Raw genomic sequence first — 23115 nt, forward strand, 5'->3', positions numbered from 1 at the left:
AATTACTAAAATCTCCACAAAACCCCCTTCGGATAATTTCATTTAGTTTTGATAAATCACTGTTATCAAAATGCCTAAATAAATAATTCATGATGCTGGTATTGATTAACTTGATTTAGATATATTTATGATAGAATTATTTTCACTACATTTATTGTTTCCAAGTAATTCTCTTTGTTTTATAATTTAACTATAAAATGCCCTTGGCGTTAAACATAAGAATCCATCATTACATGTTGCCATCATGAGATCTGAAGCCTTTATTCATAAACTTGTATAGAATGGATTGTATTTAACAATATAAAAGTGTGAACCTATTCAGTGCTTCACAATTTTTAATATTAACCTAATCTTATGCCAGTGCATGAAGAAAACTAGCTTTAAAACTTATAAATCTCGAGAACTGACTCCTGAAGTTTTAGAGACAAGTCTTGACCGGAAAAAGTTCAACCAAGTCAGGTGTCAGATAAAGATTGCCAATGGTAATAGATGATGGTTGTTCAATATCACAGATTGATTGAAGTTAGGCATGTAAATCGTTGGATCGAAATCCAGTGATTTGAAGGTTAGGATTTGATGTGGTTGTGACTGATTACGGATGAGGAGACCTATATTTGTATAAAGTAACTGTTCAGTACATCCTGGTGTTCGATGGTCTCGGAATGAATTCAGCCAGTGGTGTGAAGTTACTCAATAAATATTTTTGTTGGCAAAAAATATAAATCGGAAGGATAAACAAACTAAACTAATAACAATAATATGACTCGTAATGAGAAACAAGGTTGGAAATTCATTCTCTCAGCCTTATATTATTCACCTAAGTTTACAGCTTCTCCTAAACCTTATCTAAATGCTTGATGGCTCATACTTTACAATCAAATCAGAAAAAGTAGAATTTCGGAAGCGATATTTGGAAAATGTTTCTAGTTTCCAAGTCTCAACTTGTCTTAATGATAATTTCAATTCACATATATTGGTTGTTTGGATCTTCCCTCTGATGTTTAGGACTGTAAATGATAAATCTTTTTACCATACGTGCATCTTTTGCTGGTCGCCTCGATATTGCTAGTAAGTTACTAGCATTTTAAGCAGAGATGGATGGTGGCTAGCAATGGAATCCATTGCGCAAGCCGGTGACCATCTGGACTCAATAGCTAAGTAGATAACGGAGTAAAGTATGGGGTGAACATGAATGGTTTTGAGTCCCGAGTGAGTATCAACTCTGGTATGCAGGCACATCCACCCGACGAGCCTTAAAGAGGATGAAACGCGTGTCTTGGGTTTCACTGCTCACCAACAACCATTTCTGTTTAAAATGCTTGTCCTGATTATATTCTACTCAAAAACTAGCTGAAAAATGATTTCTGAACGATTGATTTATTTTTGTTAGTTAATCCTATTTACATGATTAAACAATTAAATTTGCATATTAATTGTAGTATTCAAATAAACAAAATTTTAAAGCTTGAACAATTGTCATTTCATAATATAACCACTCTTATTTTCCAGTCCCAATTTCGAATATATATATATATATATATAGGCGATATTCGTCACAGAATGACCTCAACAGGGATACTAGTGGAAACCAGAAAGCATTGTATGGCCGTTAAATGGGCTTCCTCAGCAGTGTGAACCAACAACGTTACCGAAGGTCGAATATGAGACCAGGTTTCGTGGAGAGCACATAATCTTTAGACCACTGAGTTGGCTTCCAGTTTAACAAATTTGTGACAGCTGTTTCACTCTACACATGTCTGAACTCCATTGGTCAAGATTTTATACTGGAACGTCAATAACTCATCTCAAATAAGTCACTGGTATTGACGAAAGGAAGTTTGGTTTAATTTGTGATATATATATATATATATATATATATATATTCGTTCTCATATACATTGCATAAATAGTGCTAAAAATCGTGATGATTATTAGTAGACTTTAGAACTTAGAAATATTTAAATTTCCATTTCTAGTTACATGCAGCATGAACTTCTTTGTTAAGTCAATGATAAATAAAACAGAAAAATTATCTCTAACTCTACGGAACATAAAATAGGAAGTAATTGAGCAAAGTTGTATTGAATGACCTAACTGATTTTATACAGTATAGTATAAAACTAATGTAATCAAGACTATGAAAAATCACCTTCGAAAATACGGTGTCACTTCATGCATATGCTTCACTTCTAATTCAACAATCCGTCCAGCACGTTTCAACGCTCGAACTGCTTCATCATGTGTACTATTCCGTAGGTCTTCACCATTCACAGATAATATTGCATCACCAACATTCAATTGACCAGTTTGTTCAGCTGCCATACCCTGAATCCAATGAATGAAAATAAAATAATAAATATTTATTTGACTAAAATGCTGTGCATTATCTCTGAAAAATTAAGAGCTAAAAGAATTACCAATATTTTTTTATGAGTTTAGAGCTGACCTATTTGTACTTGTAGACAAAACTACTTTATGCAACCACTTGACGGCTTTCACGTATACAAGCATATGTGTACACATGCGCACACATATCAGGATAGCCATATTGAGATTATCAATCGACTGATTAATCTAATGTGATTTAAATAAGATATCATTACTGATATCTTTAGATTTTAACGTTTTGTAACAGACTAAAGAGGTTTTGTTCATCCATTTATTAGAGATTACTCCATTTTTAGTGAATAATGTGACCAATGACAGCAATTGCAACTGTCATCTAATTTACATTATATTTTGATACAAACTACAATACTTACTTGACCGCTTATGTTATTTCTCGCCAAATGCATCTTTTGAAAGTGCCTATTAATTATTATTACATTTGATAGATCCCAATCATAGATCATCGAAATATTTAAGTGATTTAAGTAAATATTTACCGATCACACTTTTGGGTCTGAAGTAGCCATTCATAAGGTGATCAGCTAGTTAATCTTTATTACTTTGAATCGTAAATTTCATCTCAATCACTGAATTCGATTCGGGCGAAGAGCGTTGTCTTGAAAAAAACAGACAAGTACTTATAGACAATTTTTATCGTTTATTGCCACATTGTATAATAGGATCCACTGATTATCAAAATTTGTGAAATTCCATACATGGTTCAAGCTAATTGAATCATTTCTGTGCAGCGTTATCACTATCCAAGAAATATTAAAACCACGCAATGTGAATTAACTTAACTCACTCATTCTTTCTAATCAGGCTATATATATATATATATATATATATATATATATATATATATATATATATATATATATATATATATATATATATGTCGACAGTCAGGAACTCCGTTGAACACAAAGTATAGTAACTAACTTCCATAGGTATACTTAGTAACCTTATATTTACAGTTGTTGACAAAACTAACTGATTACTATCTTGAAATCAGTATGAAGCAGGTTGTTTTGTAGATCATATTTATAAATAAAAAAACATGAGACCTTAATAAGAAGAGACAAGTTCTCGGCTTCTCAAGTAACTTGTTTTAATCATCTTTACCCTGCCTCGTTCTACAGTACTTACAAGTATACATCATTACATAACATCCTCTCCTTTTGTCTTCTCAGACGGCATGTAAATAGTTGTCATGATGACTAATAACAAATAATAATAATAATAACAATGATAATAATATAATCAATGATATTTCTCAGCAAAATAGACACTAGTTAAATAATTATTCAGCAGTGGTAGTGTTTTTTACTTACCTTAAATATTTTACTGATTAGGATTGGTGTCTTATTTTCTCTACCACCTTTAATACTGATTCCTAGGCCATTTAGTTCTTCTTTTGTTATACGTACCAGACGTTTTGCAGTGGAAATATCTTCTGGTACAGAAAATATGTATAAGCATTTAGTATAAATTATGAGAATGGTGGAGAATGATAAAGATTGAGTATTTATTCTGACTTAGGCTAGATTGTAATAAATTTGCGATAAATATAGTTCATAGACAGAGGAATTGTGTAGATTGTTCATTTTGAAAATATGTACCTGGTTATTTTGTCAGTATGTACTTCTAAAGAATATCAAATTAAAACGACTTCTTTATTTTGAATACTTTTTCAACTGACGTAAGTACATGATTAAAACTACTTATCAAAGGTTGTAGCATGTAATTAGAGCTTAATTCTGGAGGTTTAAAACGATGAGTCTATTTGACAAATTTAAGTAGTTCGATAAGTTGATGATTTTTATCAAAAATATGTAATACATGAAGCTAATGCATATTTCCTTTTTTCCGCAGAATGATATTTGTCATTCATATTTTAATATCTTAAAATGTAAATAAATGATCAGATATTTCATTTAGCATTGTTTGTTTGAAGCGTAAGGTACTGGGTTCGAATCCCAGAGTGAACATCAACTCTGAGATGCAGGTATATCCAGCTGACGAGTCCCAAATAGGACGAAACGCGCATCCTGGATTCCACTGCTAGCCACTATCCATCTTTGCTTAAGATGATCAGATAGTTCCAAATTTATTTCATTAAAAAATTACGGTCGTCCTGATAAACTTAATGCCTGTATTTTAGGCTTAATTTTGAAAAAAATATACGATAAACTGGTCAGAAGAATTCATTTCAATGTTTGCAATTATGGTTTAATAATTACTGAACTAACTAAAGAAATCCAATAAGTCATTAAGAAAGAAAGGTGATTCAGTGAATCAAGTTTTCTTTATGAATATATCATTTATTGGTTAATAATTCTATTTAGCAGACCTGTGTCCAAAAACTTCACCCTTTGTAAATTTTGTAAACTACTTACTCCATATTTCACAAATACAGTTTTCAGTTTTCTTTTTTAAATTTCATCACCACTCTTTTAATATAAAAAATTACTCAATCGTACTTCGTTATTTTTCGTGCGAAAAAAATATATACATAAGTTTCAAAAGTGGTGCACTAGTGAATATCCCATTGAATAAAATTCATGAACTGTGATTTTATTTGATAGTAATAAATCTGACTTCATTGGAATTATAACAACTTAGTTTAACAGTTTAAATAAATTGATTTGATAGTATTTTCTGTTGAAGTGAATAAAAGTACATTACTTTGAGGTTCCACAAGTGTTATTAATAAATCTTAGTAAGCACTAAGTCAGTGTTTGAAACATTGGTTAGTTTTTAGTAACGGAATTACGAACTTGGCCCTTTAACAAATGACAGGAAGATACAATTGAGTTACTCATTAGTAATATTTGTGACACAGGAGCTAATTAACACAGGTTTAAATTCGTGTGGCACCATGAATGTCTTAATGATTTCAATAAATAGCAAAATTTACAAACTCTGAGTTAAGTCAGTTTTCCAATCTACAATAAATATAACTTCATTTATCGACAATGCAAATTCAGAACTATTTCTAATTTAGACATGCTGATAACATATATATATATATATATATATATCATGTGCTAATAATCTTATGGAACAGTTTGAATTATGTTAATATAAACGTTAATAAGAGGTGTAGACTTTTCTCGACATTTTTATTTATCTGCCTAACTATTTATCTATCTATTTACCTCCCTTTATTAATCAATAAACATTTACTTTTAATCGCATTGCATGGTTATTCAACCGTACAACAACATTAAAATATTAAAAAGTGAAATTAAATAATGCTAAATAGACAGAATATTCTTGATATAAGTTAAATTAGGACGCAATTTTTCATTACTTCATACGTCACATGCGCTTAATGATATCTCGATGAGATGGCGTTAGAAAAACATGTTCCGTCAAAAATTAATTTCAACTGAAATAATCATAGTAATCTGAGAAGCATACAAGATATTTCAGACTTCTTATAAGTGAACATTTGAAATATTTTGTGAGATCAGATCTACAACCTACAAATTTCATGGTTAATGTGATACTTTTAAATGGTATAACTTAATCGAACTTAGTGGTTCACTGATATTGTGCTAACCTCAAAGGCTGGAGACCGTGAAATCCAGAAGTCAGAGGTGTATATTACTAAGAATATTTTAACAAACACTTTACTACTTCAGTTTTGACAAGTCCCCTAATAAGACTCAATCTGTAATTTTTGAAATCGACGGCGAATGTATGATACTTTAAAAGTAAGGGTAAACAATAGAAAGTGTTGGAAATAACATGACCTGTAAAACCCACAGGAATAAATTATTTCCATAAATTCGGAGATCCATAATGAAATGAGATTTCTTTGTAGTATTATTTAGGTGACATTGAAAGACATGAATATATCAACTGGATAAAGCATAATTGGATGGTTGACCTAGTCTTTTCTTGCGTCATAATTGTTTTCAAATTGGGATTCCTTATTTCAAATCATTTAAGAGGCATTCGAAAACTCATTCGTTCAATTATAAAGTATATATATGTCCTCAAGATAAAAAATCAGCAGAATTGATGATAAATTAATCATTATTAATTTGACTTTACCGCGGCCGATGAATTCTGTGACTTTAGCAAAGTCCAAAAAACTTTTACAGACAATTGAAATAAACTGCTGTTAAGTATTTTACAGTCAGACCTCTAGTAAATTTAAATGATAATGCACTGAACACAGTAATTACGTAGAAAATGCCGGAAGACTGAAAGATCACTGCATCGTCTTTAGAGCTGTAGATAAAAAGACGTTCAGAAACGATTTACCGAGAACCGTTTCAACCATCATCGAAAAGAAATAAGGTATTATTAAACAGTTATTTAGGCAAGATTATCCACATACTTTGATCGGATACCATCATCAATAACCTACTATGAAATAAAACAAATTAGCTTCCAGATGAAGAGGAAACTAGGGAAAAACGTTGCAGGTAGATAGACCACACTACGGAAATTATCAATATTACCAATATTACAACAAATGTGTTCTTCAAGTCAGTCCACACGAATATCATAATGTCATCATAACAACAAATCCAAAACACAAGAAAAAGATTTACGCGTAAGCGCTGTTCATAAGAAACAAATATAACCTCGAAAATTGAACTTATAGAGAGTTAAAGAAAAAGGTTGCACATATTATGGAAAACCAGCTTTTGTCACTATCTAATCAGAAATGTCTAACCATTGTCTTGGAATTATTTATAGCCATCAGAAAAAGCGTCGATTAAGCTTTATTGTTGATCCTATTCAGTATAAGTGCCGTTTAATAATTGAAAATTACTTTACTATACAACAATCCGCTTTGTATTAATCTTTCACTGTGAAACAGGGTCTCTGAAAGAGGGAGACAAACGTAGGCTTCAAGCTACTTTTTTATCGGTATCTCTAAAGCATTTTTCATATACCTTTGGATTATCAAGTGAACAATGTTGAGGTTAGCCACACAGTACTTGGAAAGGTTGCCAAGTCGGATGATGGGGTTGTGATTTCTCATCGACTGAGGTGGCTAGGACATGTGTCACGTATCCCTTATCATCGACCACCTGGATGGACGATGTTTGCTGATATGGGAGTAGGTCAGGAGAAACCTAGGAGCGATCGAGCCAAAACTCAGCATCAGTCATTAACTGGTGACTTGATCCATGCAGGCAACGTGGTTGGGGTCAGTGTGACAACCATTATCTGTGGTTAAAGACACTGGGTAACATGTCTCAGAATCAGACACAGTGGAGCGGACGCACTCGCCCTTTACAACTGAAACTAGTAAAAAGGAAAGTCGCTTTCACTTAAAATCCTAAATACAAATGTATTTGAGGTTATTAGAAACATTCTAACTGTTCGATTTCCTATGTTCTTATCCCACACTGACAAAATAAGATTGAGAACTTCAACACTGTCACTCACTGTAATTTCCATTCGCCATGAAGCCATTCAGCTTACAGTACAGAGGTGCTATCAAGATACTTAGCATGGTTTGGCAAGAATATATCACTGGTTGTTCTGATAATAATAGTAAGACTAATAACAATAGTAATAATACTGATAGTTGCCCTCAAAAACTGATCTATCAAACGTTGGTTTGCTTATTTAAACAGAATGATACTAGGAGTCATTCTATTTTTCATTCAACTGTGATGAATGGTGCACTACCTAATCAGTTAGTTATACTGTAAGAGAGGAAGCTCCTCTTTCAACACTTAGAAGAAAACAAACAGAGAGGACGAATATTTGTTTTCATCTTTTCCTGAACTGTTAAATAAAACAATTACAACACATCAAATTTAAACTAACCGTGATGATTGCTAGAAACACTTGGAGTGTGTTCCAATTCAATAACCAAAGCATCATGTTGCAAAGTTGCTTTGATTGGTATCCATGTATTACGGAGATATATTTCTAACTGTCCACTTATGACCAGACTATCTTGTGTAGACATTGCAATTATAATTACTATTGTTATTGATAATATCGCTGATCAAATACATTTGATATACGGTACACGAACAGATCTACAAGTATATGATTCAAAAAGGATTATAATTATAGCGAGAAATTGAATGAATGTGTCACAACACATAGTTTTATAGCATTTCCATGTCACATAGTGATGTGTTACGATCAAACAATGATAACTCATCAAATACAAACAATTAGTCAAACATGAAACGACCAGCTGCTTAGTGTATCATCCTAGTGTTTCATGTTAAGAGGACAATGAAGCATTTGACAATTATCGAGGATGTTTCTCTACTGACTATTACTAAATACTAACTAGATTATTGTTGGGATGACCCTGTAATTTTCTCGCAAGCGACATGACAAGCTCATGGGTCATCAAGGAGCATTTCAACTAATCAGCGATTAATTAGAAGTTATGTGAAGTTATGTTACTAAAACAACGAAAATGGAAAAGTCACATATGGAGATCCTGATTGGCTGGTTAATACACTGCTACTACGTTTGGCGGTATTCTAGAACTTTCAGTAAAACTCAAGGACTCTTAAATTACTATAAAATCCCTATATTTTCTGTACATGAATGAACCCCGTAGTAAAGTGCTTCCCACACACTTTGTGCCTTTTCTCTGGTCTTCAAGTCGCTGAGTAGTGCTAGCCCTGGGGTTATCCGAATAGCTTAGGATCTGAATAAAGCGTTCAACTTACAAGACGTATCAATTATCAATTTATAATCCATTGAAATGAAGGTTAACTTGTCTAGTCTAGGCAATGGATAAACAGAACGTTCAAATTACGATTCAAATCGGATAATGGCTAGCGCTAGAATCCAGAACGCATGTTTTGTCCACTTTAGCACCCTCCAAGTAGATGAACCTGTTAACCCCTTAAGGTTATTGAGGTGATCCACTCAGGATGCACACGTGTCAGTGGGGACCAACCAATTATCTAGTGTTGTGTTCTGTCTTCTATTATCTGTTCATTTGTCAGGCATTGATTCAACTAATTCCATCTCCGAAAGTGATCATGACTGAGTCGTTATATCAACTGGAATAAGTAGTTACATGATTAACTATATATCTCCTACAAACTATTACAAAGTGAAATGGACGCTTCTCGTCAAAATACTGTTACGAAACCAATCATTGAATCAAGTCGTTCATATCTGCTTCGTATCTGCAGATATTTAAATTACTGTTCGAATACACTTCTCTTATGATTTTCTGTGAGTTTTCCAAACACAGTTGCAGTACATATGTAACAAGACGTTTGTGAAGATGAACGTTCTCCCATACTACCAATCACTGCTTTTTTAAACAGGATGGAATTGTGAATTCTCTCAGCCTTGAACGAAACGTTGTAAGCTTAATGTACAGACGAGGAATCGTTCACAATGTATAACAGTTCATGTCCTTATAAGATCGGTATTAGACCTAATATTATCTTCTAGTTATTTTACACGTTTTGGACCAGTTTAGATGAACAACAAAAATTCTTTATTGCCTATCAATTTACGATTATCCATGGGACTGTCTTCCATTATTTCAGCGTTGAATGTCACTCACAAACATCATAGCTCTGTGTGCGTGTCATGTGCTTTAGCTTCACACACTGTTAACGTCATTCTTGAGTAAATGTTAACAAGAAAATTATAGAACATTGAAAGCCCGACGAATTCTTTCAGGATGGAATTTCGTCTTTGGCGTCTTAATCAAAAGAAGTGCTTTTTCATGTTGTGGAGTGTTGTGTCAAGGAACCGTAAAGTTAGATAGATCATAACGCTGTTGTGTAATAACGAAAATACTTTATGAGCTTGTCTATTTGGGTTTTCCAAACCATCATAACGCTCTTACTTCTGAGAAATAAATTCAAAAAGATGCATGAAATATTGCTTACGCATATCTTTCGAAGTAATAACATTATTGAATTTGTATTGAATTAATGGAGCAAAACATATGAGGCTTTAATCAATATCAACCCCTTACACTAGTGACCACAATACTGATTTGACACTGGCCAATGGCCAGCTATTCTTTGAAATAATTACTAAGGTATCAGAAGCATCTAGATGACTTATTGGCTGCCTATCGGATGAGTAGATGAAACAATGGAGTTATTCAACATGTCGCTATTTAAAGTGACTGTGTCATAATAGGATCTATAGTTATCTTCTGTTCCTTTAGTAACTATGATATAATAGTGAGATTTGTGCTGAGATTTTACTTCCGGGCTTCATTCTTCTTGACATATATCGTAAGAAAATCTTTGAATCAACTGAAAAGCAAACAGGACACAGTGAGAATAACCAACCAACTACCATTAATCCAAACTCTCATTGAGCCCCACAGTGTGTGTTTATTAGATTCTCAATACAACTTTCCGAATACTTCCACTCCAGTTAAGCAAACAATACAAATATGTTTATGAACACTGTTTTAAAATCATAATTAGTTGTGAACAATAGTATCTAACAATAATAATGCCATGAAAGGAATAACTAATTTATTCTGTTACTAAGTTGTTTAATAACTACTATTTACATCCTATAAAAATGAAAGGTTTTCATCAAGAAAAGACAACAACAGAGAGAGAGAGAGATTTTACTGCAATGAAATGGCAATTCATGAAATAAACTTAATAATTACAGAGAAAAGTGACTAAAACGATTAGAAAGACATACCTTAATAATCTATTAAAATATGCATGTACATACAGTTATCTTCCTCGATTTTTACTCGTGAATAATTCCTTATTCCATCTAATTGTTGAATACTGACTATGATAATAATTGGCTTATATTATTATCTATGAAAATTGAAAATAGAAGTGTATGACTATTCATGTTGGAATAAATAAATGATAGAAATCGGTGAGTGTTTGAATCACTTTGATCGTGTCTATAACGAAAACTAAGTCTTTCAATTAAGAACAAAGTCAGATAGTTTGAATATGTAATATTCAAAGAAATCGCCATCCGATAGTGTTTTATAAAACATGTGAGTAATTTTGATGATAAGATATTTAGAGAGTGATGATTATACTTGAAAACTAGTTTCGAATTCTATGTAACATCGACTAATAAATGAATTATATTCTTGAACCTTTTTTATCAATGTTCACATCTTACACTATTCAGAATACGAATTCTACGGGTTCGAAAGTTAGTAATTCGTAAGCTATCATAAAATTACTGATCATAAATCATTTTTGATGTAGATTCATCTTTGATCAATTCATATTCAATAACCATGTGATAGTGATTTCAAATATTAAAGATGCACTATTAATAATGTCAGACTGTCACGGGTTAATTATATTGAATCACTTTACTAAGTTGTGCTAACGTCAAGAAAACTAACCAATATTAAGCAGAACCAACTTCTACCAAGCTGTCGAACAAGAAAGACATTCACAGTGTGGACTAACCTAATATTTAGAGGCGGTGGAATAGATATTAAAGTAGTCGAGTTTCAAGCACTGCATCACATGTCCACCAACTTTGATTTGGGAAGTCGGCTTGCATCACTTCCCGTTCATATAACGTACCTCAAAGAATGATTTATATAGTCTTAATACAAGTGATACGGGACAAACTGTGATCAGTGTAGTTGTTAAACCAGTTTGGAGTATGTTGTATCTATACATAACATCTGCAATTACCACTAAGTAACGAGAGAACAGGGTTTCGAAAATAGATTAACTGTTTTATCCAACAAGCAAAAGTGAGTAAAACCCCTAGAATTGAGGTTCTATGCAAAACTGACATCTTAACAATGTGTGTCATCCTCCATTTTTAAGCCTGAATTAAATAAACTTTTAACAGGGCACAAGCAAATTTGTTTAACCAGTTTACTAAAGTTTTCATATTTCCCTGACTACTTAGAATATGGTTATGAAGAGAATTTTAATTATGCTTATCAGACGGGTGAAGGAATACGTTAACTAGAACGTGATCAAAAGGATACCATCTACGACTTATACTATCTGCTTTTCATTTCAAACGTTGACATATCTTTATAGGAGGATTTCTTCACATTTAGTTCATGATTAAACATTTGGAAAGTAGATGGGCGACCCGAAAGTGTGACGGACCATACGCATCCGATTTTTCTACTGACACTAGTGATCAGCTGTCATTCTGTCCTTGTGTCATTTTGACGGTCTGCACAATCGTCAATCAGACTCCTAATCTATTTTAAAGGGAGCTGTTTGTTTAATTCATATATACATCAAACTAGTTTCCCTAAAGTTTTATTATACTGAAAACTAACAGATCTATATGTCACTTAGAGCATCATGTTTCTTATACTATATGCTTGCTAATAAATGATGCTTTAAAAATATTTTGATCCGAATATTGAAATATACGAAACTATATACGTGTCACTACTCACTCAAAAAGGAAAACAAGAATTTATAATAATAAAGTAATTAACCAGTCGATGACATGATATTTAGATGTAAAATAACTATTAATACAAGAATTAATTTAAAGATGATTTTCGAATCATGCAAATGACTGATATTGTTGAAAAGAGTTTGTTTATACACTCGAAAAGTAAAATACCGCATTTGTCTCTAAATTTCATTACGGACTGGTATCAACCACAATACCCATAAAGCCTTGACAGCGCTTAATAGATATCCCTTTAATCTATGAACGTAGATATTAGTTCTAAAATAATTTAGTTGAATCAAATTGTTAGGAGTTTATTATCACATAACAGTCATTACTGTACAATGTTTTGGTAATGTTTAACATCATCAGCACATTGATCTTTGATAGAAATACATTTACTGAATCTAAAAATAAATATCTAGGATCACATTCTTAATATTAAAAAAAACAAGATTTGATCATGAGTACTATCACAGAGTTGGATGAGTTTCTGCTTTCCTAGTTATCTGACAAACTGATTAATAAAATATCGGGTGGACATCTGGTTATTTTTTAGAAATCGTCCAAATCTTTCATTTTAAATGGTTTTCAACATGATAGCAATCAAAAGATTTACTGAATGAAAAACAATTCTACTTTTACTTTATTTGCCATACATCTACTGAGATGAAAATAATTATCGGTCGTAAATTATTTTTTAATGTCTGAAGTGAAGCAGAAATTGCACGGAAAAAGTACATTATCGATTCCCAAAAAATTGCCATCAAGTATTCTTAGGATTATCGGTATACGGAAACCCGAAATTGTTAAGTTTGAACTAAATTCTTGCTACGTTTTAGTTTAATTATATCACTCTACTTCTAAAAATTCTCATACATTGACATAACGATATTAACTTAATTTCAAACTAATAATTGTTCTCACTTGCTTCAACAAATTGTAAGTTTGGATATCACGATCACTGCTGTTAATATCATCCTATCCAGCTAAAACTACTTTCTTTTGCGCATATGTCTGTGTAATTCTTTTTCTATTGTTTTACAAATGACATGAAGCCTCCGAATTTTTAGTGGGGACTCAGAATTACTGAATACCATCTTTAACTGTAACCACAGTTTTTCTATATAAAACGTCTATTTTTTATTCTCCCTAATCTCATTTGAACCTAAAAAATGACTAGGGCAACAACCAAAATGATATTAGTAAATAAGTGTTTTGTTGTTTTCACACAACAATGTCTCTAAACATAATACGTTTTTGGACATGTTAATAAAATTCACGTAATTTCTGGCGTAACACTAGTACATACTTCATCTGTTCTATTTCTGCATGAACGAGAAACTAAAACAGAAGCATTTTAAAAACGGAATACAATTAAAAACCGAGACCATCATAAAAAGTTGCTTGAAGTAAAAATGAGTTTCAAACTTAGTTTAGTAAAGATGGACATTTTAGAGCTAAATGAGAACAATGTATATTTAAAACCAGGGCGCTGTACCTCATGCATAAGGAATCAGTAAGAGAGACTAGTCATACTAATAGTGTCTGGTTATGGTACGTAAAACGTTTTTATCTTACCATGTGGCTTTAAGCTACACTTTGTAAGCAAGAAATTGATGTGCTGGAAAACTGCGGATAACAAGATTTCTACAAAGCTCAACTGTGTGTACGTTACTTTTGCATCCTTTTGTTGATAAATTTCTAGCGATACTTGCATATTTCTATTTGATGACGGAGTAAAGCTATCTAGCATAACTAGATACAAAGCATTCCACACTACACAAGTATTTAGTGATTTTAGTCAACCTATGTAGGACTGCCCGAAAATAAAACCCACAAAATTTTCTGTGAACGCTGAGAAAATGGTGGCTGTCATGAAAGTAAAGGAGATAAAAACTTAAGACTTGTTTAATTAAATTGAAATCACCTAGTAATTTTTATGCAGCAAAATGAGAGCGAATTGAAGTTCAATGGAGATTTACGGGTTTTGCAATCGCTAAACAGAGTCTCTAAAGTTCTTGGAAGTTGTATTCAACTGACAGGACCATTAGTTTATGTCTTGAAGTGTCTTCAGAGGGCAAATATAAAGTCATTGGAACAATTTATTTCAATACAGAACTAACCAAGCGATTGGCAAGCCCATATTACAAGAGAAGGACTGGAGATTCAGGTAATTGACGAATAGGAGTGTTAGTGAAATTTAGAAAGCATATGTGTAAAATTACACGGATGAGTAGTCAAGCGTTTGGAGTAACCGAAATTCAAGTAAGAGAAGTATATGCTTGGTTTGCAATGTATGATCAATCATATAAACATAGAAACATACAAGTGCAAAGACAAGGAATAATTATTACTGATATAAATGATACCGTTTTTCCGTTAAATAAGTCAAATAAAGGACCTAATAAACTTAAATACATACGAACGAGACCTGAAATAAGAATACTATACTTACATAACGCTATATCTGAAAAGCAACATGTAAGTAACGGGTTACTTCCCTAAAATATCCACCTTCTATATAAAAGCCTTTATATAATAAATTGTTAGTCAAATTGAGGGGGATTTTAAACTGAAGTTCATAGCCTTAAATAATGACTAGACTATGAATAGACTGTGTCGTCTAACCACCTAAGAAATCATGGTTATCATAGCCATCTTATAGAGTACAATGGACAGTCACTGGATAAATATTGAACGAAACTCAATTATTCTCATAAAGAAGCTAACAACTGTAATTCCTTACTCAAGGGAATGATACCGATAAGTTTTCCTAAATATTTAGATACATAACGAATTTTACTGGAACTAATCTCTAGGAGAAGCAGAAGCCGCCTTACTATTTCTACTACAATGAACTGAAAATACACTCAATGAGCGCCACGTAACTATACATTTAAAATAGTTCAAGACAGTGATTTCTAGAAGAAGGAAGTTGTAATTCAAATTATTTGAATAATTGTCTAAGTGAAGTTTAGAAAACTAAAAGCTTCACTCTGTAAGCAAATTTTTTAAAAGCTCAACGTATTCAAACATTTTCAGGTGTAAAGTACTGGAGAAATTATACGCGGAAGTTTCATTTGCAAATAAAACAATATTATATCGTAGATATTTGTAGTATGTGTGGTGATATATTTGATCATGTGTGTCTACACCCAATTGTCTTATTGTAAAATGTTTCTATTATTTTCTTAGCTTCAATTATATACGTTTAACTGGTGATATGAGATTCCAAATTACGAACTTATAAGAGGCACTCTGTACCGAACATTCTAAGCTAGTGCCCAAATCAGTTTACTTTGATAATGCGCGGAACACACCTATGAAACTTAATGGTCCCATAAAAATAAACAGTCATCGTAATTAAACAGGAAAACTCACTATAAAATCAAAAACTATAGACCATTTGAAACGAACAACGGTTAGAGGTATGAACTGCTTGAAGAACTTAAACAAAGTTAGTGGATGATCATGAACAATAACGAGAATGGAATTTTGTGATTCACTAAAGACCTAGATTTTAAATAAATTAAATCTAAGGTAATAATGTTCCTGATTCCCTTAAAAACTCAAGCAAGATCGGATCTTCTTACTCCCCCATCTCTTCTAAACAGACCTAGTACAGAGAGGGAAATCAAGTAAGTGGCTGAGTTAAAACATAAATGTTGTGAACAGGCTCCAATATTTAGGACTACAATCGTTGAGATACAGGGGAATAAGGGGTGATCTGATAATGACATAATATATTAAGTACGCCAAATCACCCCAACACGAGCATATTACAAGAACATCACTACCACGATCCTACAGGCAATACTCGAAAAGTTGCATATCGAAAAGCGGACACATAGATACAAAAACACATTTCCTTATCACGGGTTTCCCCTATTCGGAATACTCTTCAACCTATGTGACCACAGATTTCTCAATGGATAAGCATGAGAAGAAACTTAACACACACATACTCACCCATGGATTACCAATTCCACAGTAAGCCATCAGTGATTGATGTATGTTTCGTAATATATCGCGAATACGTTACAGCACAACCATTCCATCTTCTTACACATTACCAATTATACTATCTATTCATTTTTGAAATAATCATCTCTCAGTAATCTAAACATCATTTTGTCATTTCCATATTGCAACCAGCTGACCTCCTGACTCTTAATAAGACTAATACCCTACTGACATGAGACAAATCCAATCACTCAACTACAAGATATACAAATTCACAAATAACTACCACACTGACTGGGATGAATGCATTCGAGTGATTAGACTACCGCCTAATGAACGCCACCAAATACCTAAAGCCGTACTGAAACAACAATAAGTGAGTGTAAAGAAATCAACCAATTTACACAAGCTCGTGACAGCAATATTGGATATTGGACCTATGACACATTTGCAGTAACACATTTCGGGTCATTTTTATCAATCTGAAACGTGATGTTGAGTGTGAACTCCTTTAATAGTAATATTTTGAAGAATGAATACAATTCCTGTTCTTAGGCTTTGGAAACACACTAAGATAAAGATAACACCGTGGAATTCGTAGAAATATTTTCATCTGGAATGTCATGAAATCATAATTTTATGCAACTTTGAACCATTCGATCAATGGTATTTGCCAAAGAATGAATATCGCTTACTCCCTTTTCAACCTATTATTACTAGGTCAGAGCTAAAAACTAAAATTGGAATCGTTACACATACTAAGTTGTTAAAATCAAAAAGACGTGCTGCCGTCCGCGACTATAAGTTTGGAGTGAATAGTGTTTTAGACAATTTTTACATCGGTAAAAAGGGGATTTAAGACTTATGTGTGGAAACATTAAAGTGTCACTACGCCATAGACAAGTTATCCAGAAGGAAGATCACCAAGTTCCAAATAGTTAATCAAACCTCGTCAATGTCAAGGACAACCAACCAGCACAAACAATAGTAAGCCAGGTGCATGTGGCAGTGGTCCGATGTTGTATTTCCCCGAACGTTTTCTTAACTATATATGCTGTACAGAGTGTTAATTCTAGCCAGTCACCAAGGCAGCCAACTGAGCTATTTACAACAATAGAATAAGCCAGGTTAGATATTTTCTGCGAAGTGTAGCTTCAGCGTATTCTAGAACGGCAGACCATTCCCGTCCAACTCTAGTGGAGTCCGATCGTCTTCACAGATACTTACACTAGTTATTAACATCCATCACCATTGTCTAAAGTGTTTGAACACTGCTTTTGGTCAGGTCGACGGACAGTGAAATGGTGTACAGCTTGTCAACATTTTTGAGAACCTTTCTGAGACTAACACGTCAGTTATTCCCCATCTCCAAAGCAAGAATTCTGACTCAAACAATCACCAAATATCTCTTTTAACAATTCCGTCCAGAGTGATATATGTACATGTAACTGCATGCAGCAATGATTGTCAAAAGTTATGACACCAATCTTAATCCCCTATGGTACCACCTGGTCTTCAAAGTGTTGTTTATTAGGGATATGTGGTGGTTGAAAGTGTTTGATACGAAGGCAAAACTCACAAAATGACCTCATGGATAATATTTGCCCACCAGATATATTTCCAATCGAGAGCGCAATCTAGTTCATGATGTAACAGAATATCCAGTCAAATGAGGAGGTTAATGCCAGCTATCGTAATAATCTATCCAATGGGGAATTGAAAACATTTTATAAAAACAGAGATTATGGGAACCGAGTAAATCATTTGTTGTCCGACAACAAATAAGACCATCAGAAATTAAAAAGTCAACTCTAAATATTATAAACACTAAGATATCACCTGTCCGCTTACTTGCACCTGCTTCCTATCATCGAGCGTAGGTTCCTGACCAGCACTTGATCACGCCTTTCCAGTTAATCCCAAGATTTGTCCACTCTTTTGACGTCTGACACCTATCACCAGTCAACCACTTTTCTTTTTACTTCGAAGATTACAATGCAAGGCTTGATGTTCGGTGTTGTCCTGTTGTTACCACAGTGTGTGTCCTATACTTCATAAGTCTTTTCCGAAATTCCAGTAGCCGGTTTGATCTCTACTGCAGTGGATTGTTACTGCTGATTACTAGACGACAGATATAGAGCATATTGTGCAGAAAGCTTTCTATACATCTACTATCTGGGTGATGATTGTAGCAGTTCACAAAGTTTCAGCTCTGTAGAATTGAATTGTCTTGAAGTTTGTATTGAAAATTATGACCTTGGTGTTGTCTGACAATTGTTTTGAGTTCCGGATATTCTTCAGTTGCACAAATGCCAACCTCACTTTGTCAGTCTGTGCCTTCACATCTCTATAAGGCCCTGCCTATTTATCAGTGATGCTGATCACATCCCTAAACGCTTCTATCACTTCGACGGCTTCTCTATCTAATGTGATCAAGTTTGTTCAAATTGTGCCACATTTCATGATCTCACATTTTCCATTGTGGATGTTAGGAACTACTGCCACATAGACTGTTGATACACTGGATGCTTTTCGCCCACATTTGTTCTTGTGTATTGAATAGAAGAGTCGGGTTATCTGTGAAGTGCAAATCGTCTGAATGCATCCAAGCTATCCAATGCATTCCGTGCTTCTACTGAGATATGGAGGTCTTCACAATTCAGTAAACAACAAGAAGGAAGAGGAAGGACGAGCGTAAGCAATCTTATCTGACACCAGTATTCACGTGCAATGCATCCGTGAGTTGCTCTCAATCCACGACTTTGCAAAGTAGTTCATCGCGAAAATTCCGTATGATTGTGGGAATCTTCTCAGCCAAACTGCAATGTAGTAGAAGGTTCCATAATATTCTCCAATCCACATTGTCAATGGTTCTCGCCTAGTCAAGAACTTTGGTATATAGCGACGAGTTCCATCCGTATGATTGTTCGATAACTATCCGTTTTGTCTAATAAGTCAAGTTATAACAGTAGCTGTTCACCTAATACAAACCTTATATTTACATTGATTCCCATTATGTCAAGGACATTTAAAACATATAATCTCTCCTGATGCCTATAGCACCTGCGACAGTTCTAAATCCGTCACAAAGGCGAATAATGTGAAGCTTTATAAACACACTGATCAGTCTGCATCATACTCTCTCACAAAGTAAACTTTCCACACCCTTCAGTACCAACCCACCACAAAAAAGCAGCTTCCTTGTGTAATAACTGTCACAACTACTTTCAGTGGCGTGCAGCAGCCCCCCTCATGCTCACACTAATGTAAATAGCTATAACTGAGGCTACGAGCTTAACCATCAAAACTATTTTGTAAATAACAATTCACTTTACAGTCAATCTGTATCAGATTTTTTTCGGAATAAGGCCTCTAGTGGCACCCCTGTTGAAGCATATAGCCGAAGTCATTTCAAACCACATGCAGAACATAAATTCGCTTCTACCGTACAATTCCCATCAGAGAGTACTCCCACCCTTTCCTTCTGGGTAAACTCCCCAAGCAACTTCACTAGCTCATTTGATACATCCCCCACTAACTCTAGCTATCAAAATACAGAGCTATCGAAGATCATTGAACCCCTCACTTCAAAGCCATATCACACTCGCGAGGGTTATGACATATTTAATCGAGACACTCTCACTCATTTTAACTTAGTGGCCATTTGTTTAATGTGTCTTATCAATGCTAGGTCGATCTGCAATAAAAAGACGGATTTCGCCCTGTTTGTATCCACATATCAACCATCGCTTATAACGATATCTGAAGCATGGACTAACAGTAATATTTCTGACCTAAGTATGTCTCTTGGTAACTATTCTCTATATCGAAGAGATAGATTCAAAGGAAGAGGCTGAGGATGTTTTATTTACACTCTAGAGTTAAATCACTATTATGTGATATGCCTGAACTAAACAAACTGAAGGATTCGATGTGGATTGTTTTAAAGTAGTCGAATTACATCAACTTACTGTTCGATTATGTCTACCGTCAACCGAACGCATCAATAGGTGAAACAGTGGTATTATCAGAGGTATTCACATTATCATCATCCCTCTCATTCATAGGCAAGCTTATTTGTGGTAATTTGCCTGCAGGTGTTGTCCGATTTATTATTTTCCGCTGATTATGTTAAACTCTAAAGAGAAGTACGCAACCAAGAGTATGAACTGGTACTTCAGGAAGACCTGACTCGACTTCAAAGTTGCGCAAACGACAGCGGAATTACCTTTAACTCTCCGAGACACATCACAGACCGCAACTAAAACTTAGGCAACTTCCCTCTAGTGGTATCCCAAGTTAAAAAGATCTGGCAGTGTTGGTACCCTATTATTTGAAGTCTTATGCTGAGACAAAAATGCCTTCCAAGCAAACCTTGCACTAGTACCACTGAAGCGCATTTTCGAAAAGTTCGACATAACCCTCAACAGCTTTATTCGTCCCCATTTAGGGTATGGAAACGCAGTATTTCTGTCCTCAGTCCAAAAGGATAAGGACCCTCTGATAAGTGTACAACGGTGAGTAGGAAATCAGTTCGGGGTCTCAAACTTAAGCCTGATGAAGAGCTCTTCCAATCACTGAACATGTACTCATTAGAACACGGGTGTCTCAGAGGTAGCCTTTTATTGGCTTATAGAGTCCCAAACATTTCTGGACATCCCCTTAAACACCTACTTAGGCTTGGTCCCAACACAAACCTTAGAGATTAACGCCCAGAAAATGGAGACACAGTACAGCAGAACGAACTGTAAACATACCTTCTACTCTTTAAGAGTGGCCAACTACTGACATTTTCTGCCAGATGAACTGGTTTCAGCGACCTCCCAGGAGTCCTTTAGGAGGAAACGTGACATGTTCTTAAGGACCAAGGACAGTATCTTACAATGATTTACCGACTTTTTTATTCTTCCTCCTTTGTCGACAATATTCTCAGGCTCATTCCTGAAGGTATCGGTGGTTCACTGCCACCAGATACCGATGCTCGACAAGCGAAAGCTTCTTCTATTCTGTCCAGAACCATTTGAACCATTTTCTAGCCCTTCTCACTCACTCTACTGTCTACGCTCCACTAGTACAAAAATTGAATCTTTGTTCGACAAAAACTGCTACAATTAGACATCAAAATCTGCCGACAGTTTAGTCTGGGTCTATGAATGATAAAAACAGGTTTCATTTCATACTTATTTTATTGGATTTTGAATAGCCACGTAAAAATCAAAATGTGTCGCTTCAAGGTCAGGCTGCTCATGCAAAAGGTTACGGGTAGTTTTCCGTGGTATTTAGCTGATAGATTTTCTGTGGGGTTTAGACAATCATCAGTACAATTAGATTGAATTTCACAGTCAGGCTTCCTACATTAAAAACGTAAACTAACCACTACGGGATCGTCAAAATAAAGTCTGTCATTATGATCATCCAGCCATGAAAATACCAAGGTGGTTTCTGATAAACCAAAACTCGCCAACCTAGGTCTCACCTTTACAATCAAACTTACCCAGTGTGCTAGATCTTTGGCGAAAGTTTCAAGTGAAGCTTTTGTCTTGAGCTAAGATAAGTAGGCTCAGCCACGATGTAGTTAAGACTAGGGAAGGTTGACAGCTGACCACCTTTTGTGGTGCAGAAGCACCTAGGTAATATACTAATACCTGAAGCTTTAATTAATTAGTCACTTATTGCCTTCGGATTTTAATGATATCAAGCTTCGTAGCTGTTACCGGACGTAAATGCCTTCCCAATACCATCAGTTATTCGACCTTCCAGTGGTTATAAAGTGTAAAATCTGCAGTTTAACCACTTCTCCCATAGTTGTGGCTACTGGCTGTCCCTTTATTGATTTTGAAAACAACTATTTTTAGCCTTGTGCTTGTAATAATAAAATTTTATATGCACTTCTCTTTTTGTAATGTTTTTGATTTTATTCCAGGTCACTTCAAAATAGGTATTGATATCGCGATTTGATGTATAAACAGTTTTCTCTTGAGGCCTTTGCATCCTAGCCTTCAAGCTAGACACTAAAACGATTTTCACTTATGCGTTAGCCGTGGCCTTTTCGACTCAGATCGCGATTTTCTTAATTCATTTGCTAGTTCATTTGGTGCATCGACCTCCAATTTTATATCGTAAATAATAACAATCTTTGTTGTTTTGACTTTTCATTTTAGGTATGAGATTATCTGCTGTATCCCGATGTATAATATGACCACTTTAATTAAAGTTTGGGGTTACTCACACTGACAATTGTACATAAAAAGTATCCACATTTGAACATATGATAATCCTTATTTCATACAGACTGCCTTCAATCAACAATGATTACTGGTGGTCAAGCACATATTAATGCTAGAGACGCAGCAGTAAAATCTGTTGAAGAACTTGCCAGCTATTTCAAAGTAAATT

The 23115-nt window shown here is 34.2% G+C and overlaps 2 protein-coding genes across 2 annotated transcripts in view; one reads left to right on the forward strand and one right to left on the reverse strand.

The window, feature by feature from the left end:
* Positions 1-8338, reverse strand: part of Smp_126310 (putative syntrophin) — a gene marked incomplete at its 5' end in the record, with an annotated part of 29188 nt that extends 20850 nt beyond the window's left edge. Inside the window, 3 exons of the mRNA XM_018800117.1 lie at positions 2150-2325; positions 3723-3844; positions 8194-8338. Coding sequence (XP_018653963.1) covers positions 2150-2325; positions 3723-3844; positions 8194-8338 — 443 coding nt within the window. The remainder of the gene's footprint in view (positions 1-2149; positions 2326-3722; positions 3845-8193) is intronic.
* A 14554-nt stretch (positions 8339-22892) lies between these two features.
* Smp_126300 (putative calcium-transporting atpase 2 (atpase 2)) overlaps positions 22893-23115 on the forward strand; it is a 30838-nt gene continuing 30615 nt past the window's right edge. The window contains exons 1-2 of the mRNA XM_018800118.1: positions 22893-22969; positions 23011-23108. Of these exons, the coding sequence (XP_018653964.1) occupies positions 23028-23108 (81 nt within the window). The 5' untranslated portion in view covers positions 22893-22969; positions 23011-23027. The remainder of the gene's footprint in view (positions 22970-23010; positions 23109-23115) is intronic.

Source organism: Schistosoma mansoni, chromosome W, assembly GCF_000237925.1.
Source record: "Schistosoma mansoni strain Puerto Rico chromosome W, complete genome".
NCBI lineage: Eukaryota > Metazoa > Platyhelminthes > Trematoda > Strigeidida > Schistosomatidae > Schistosoma > Schistosoma mansoni.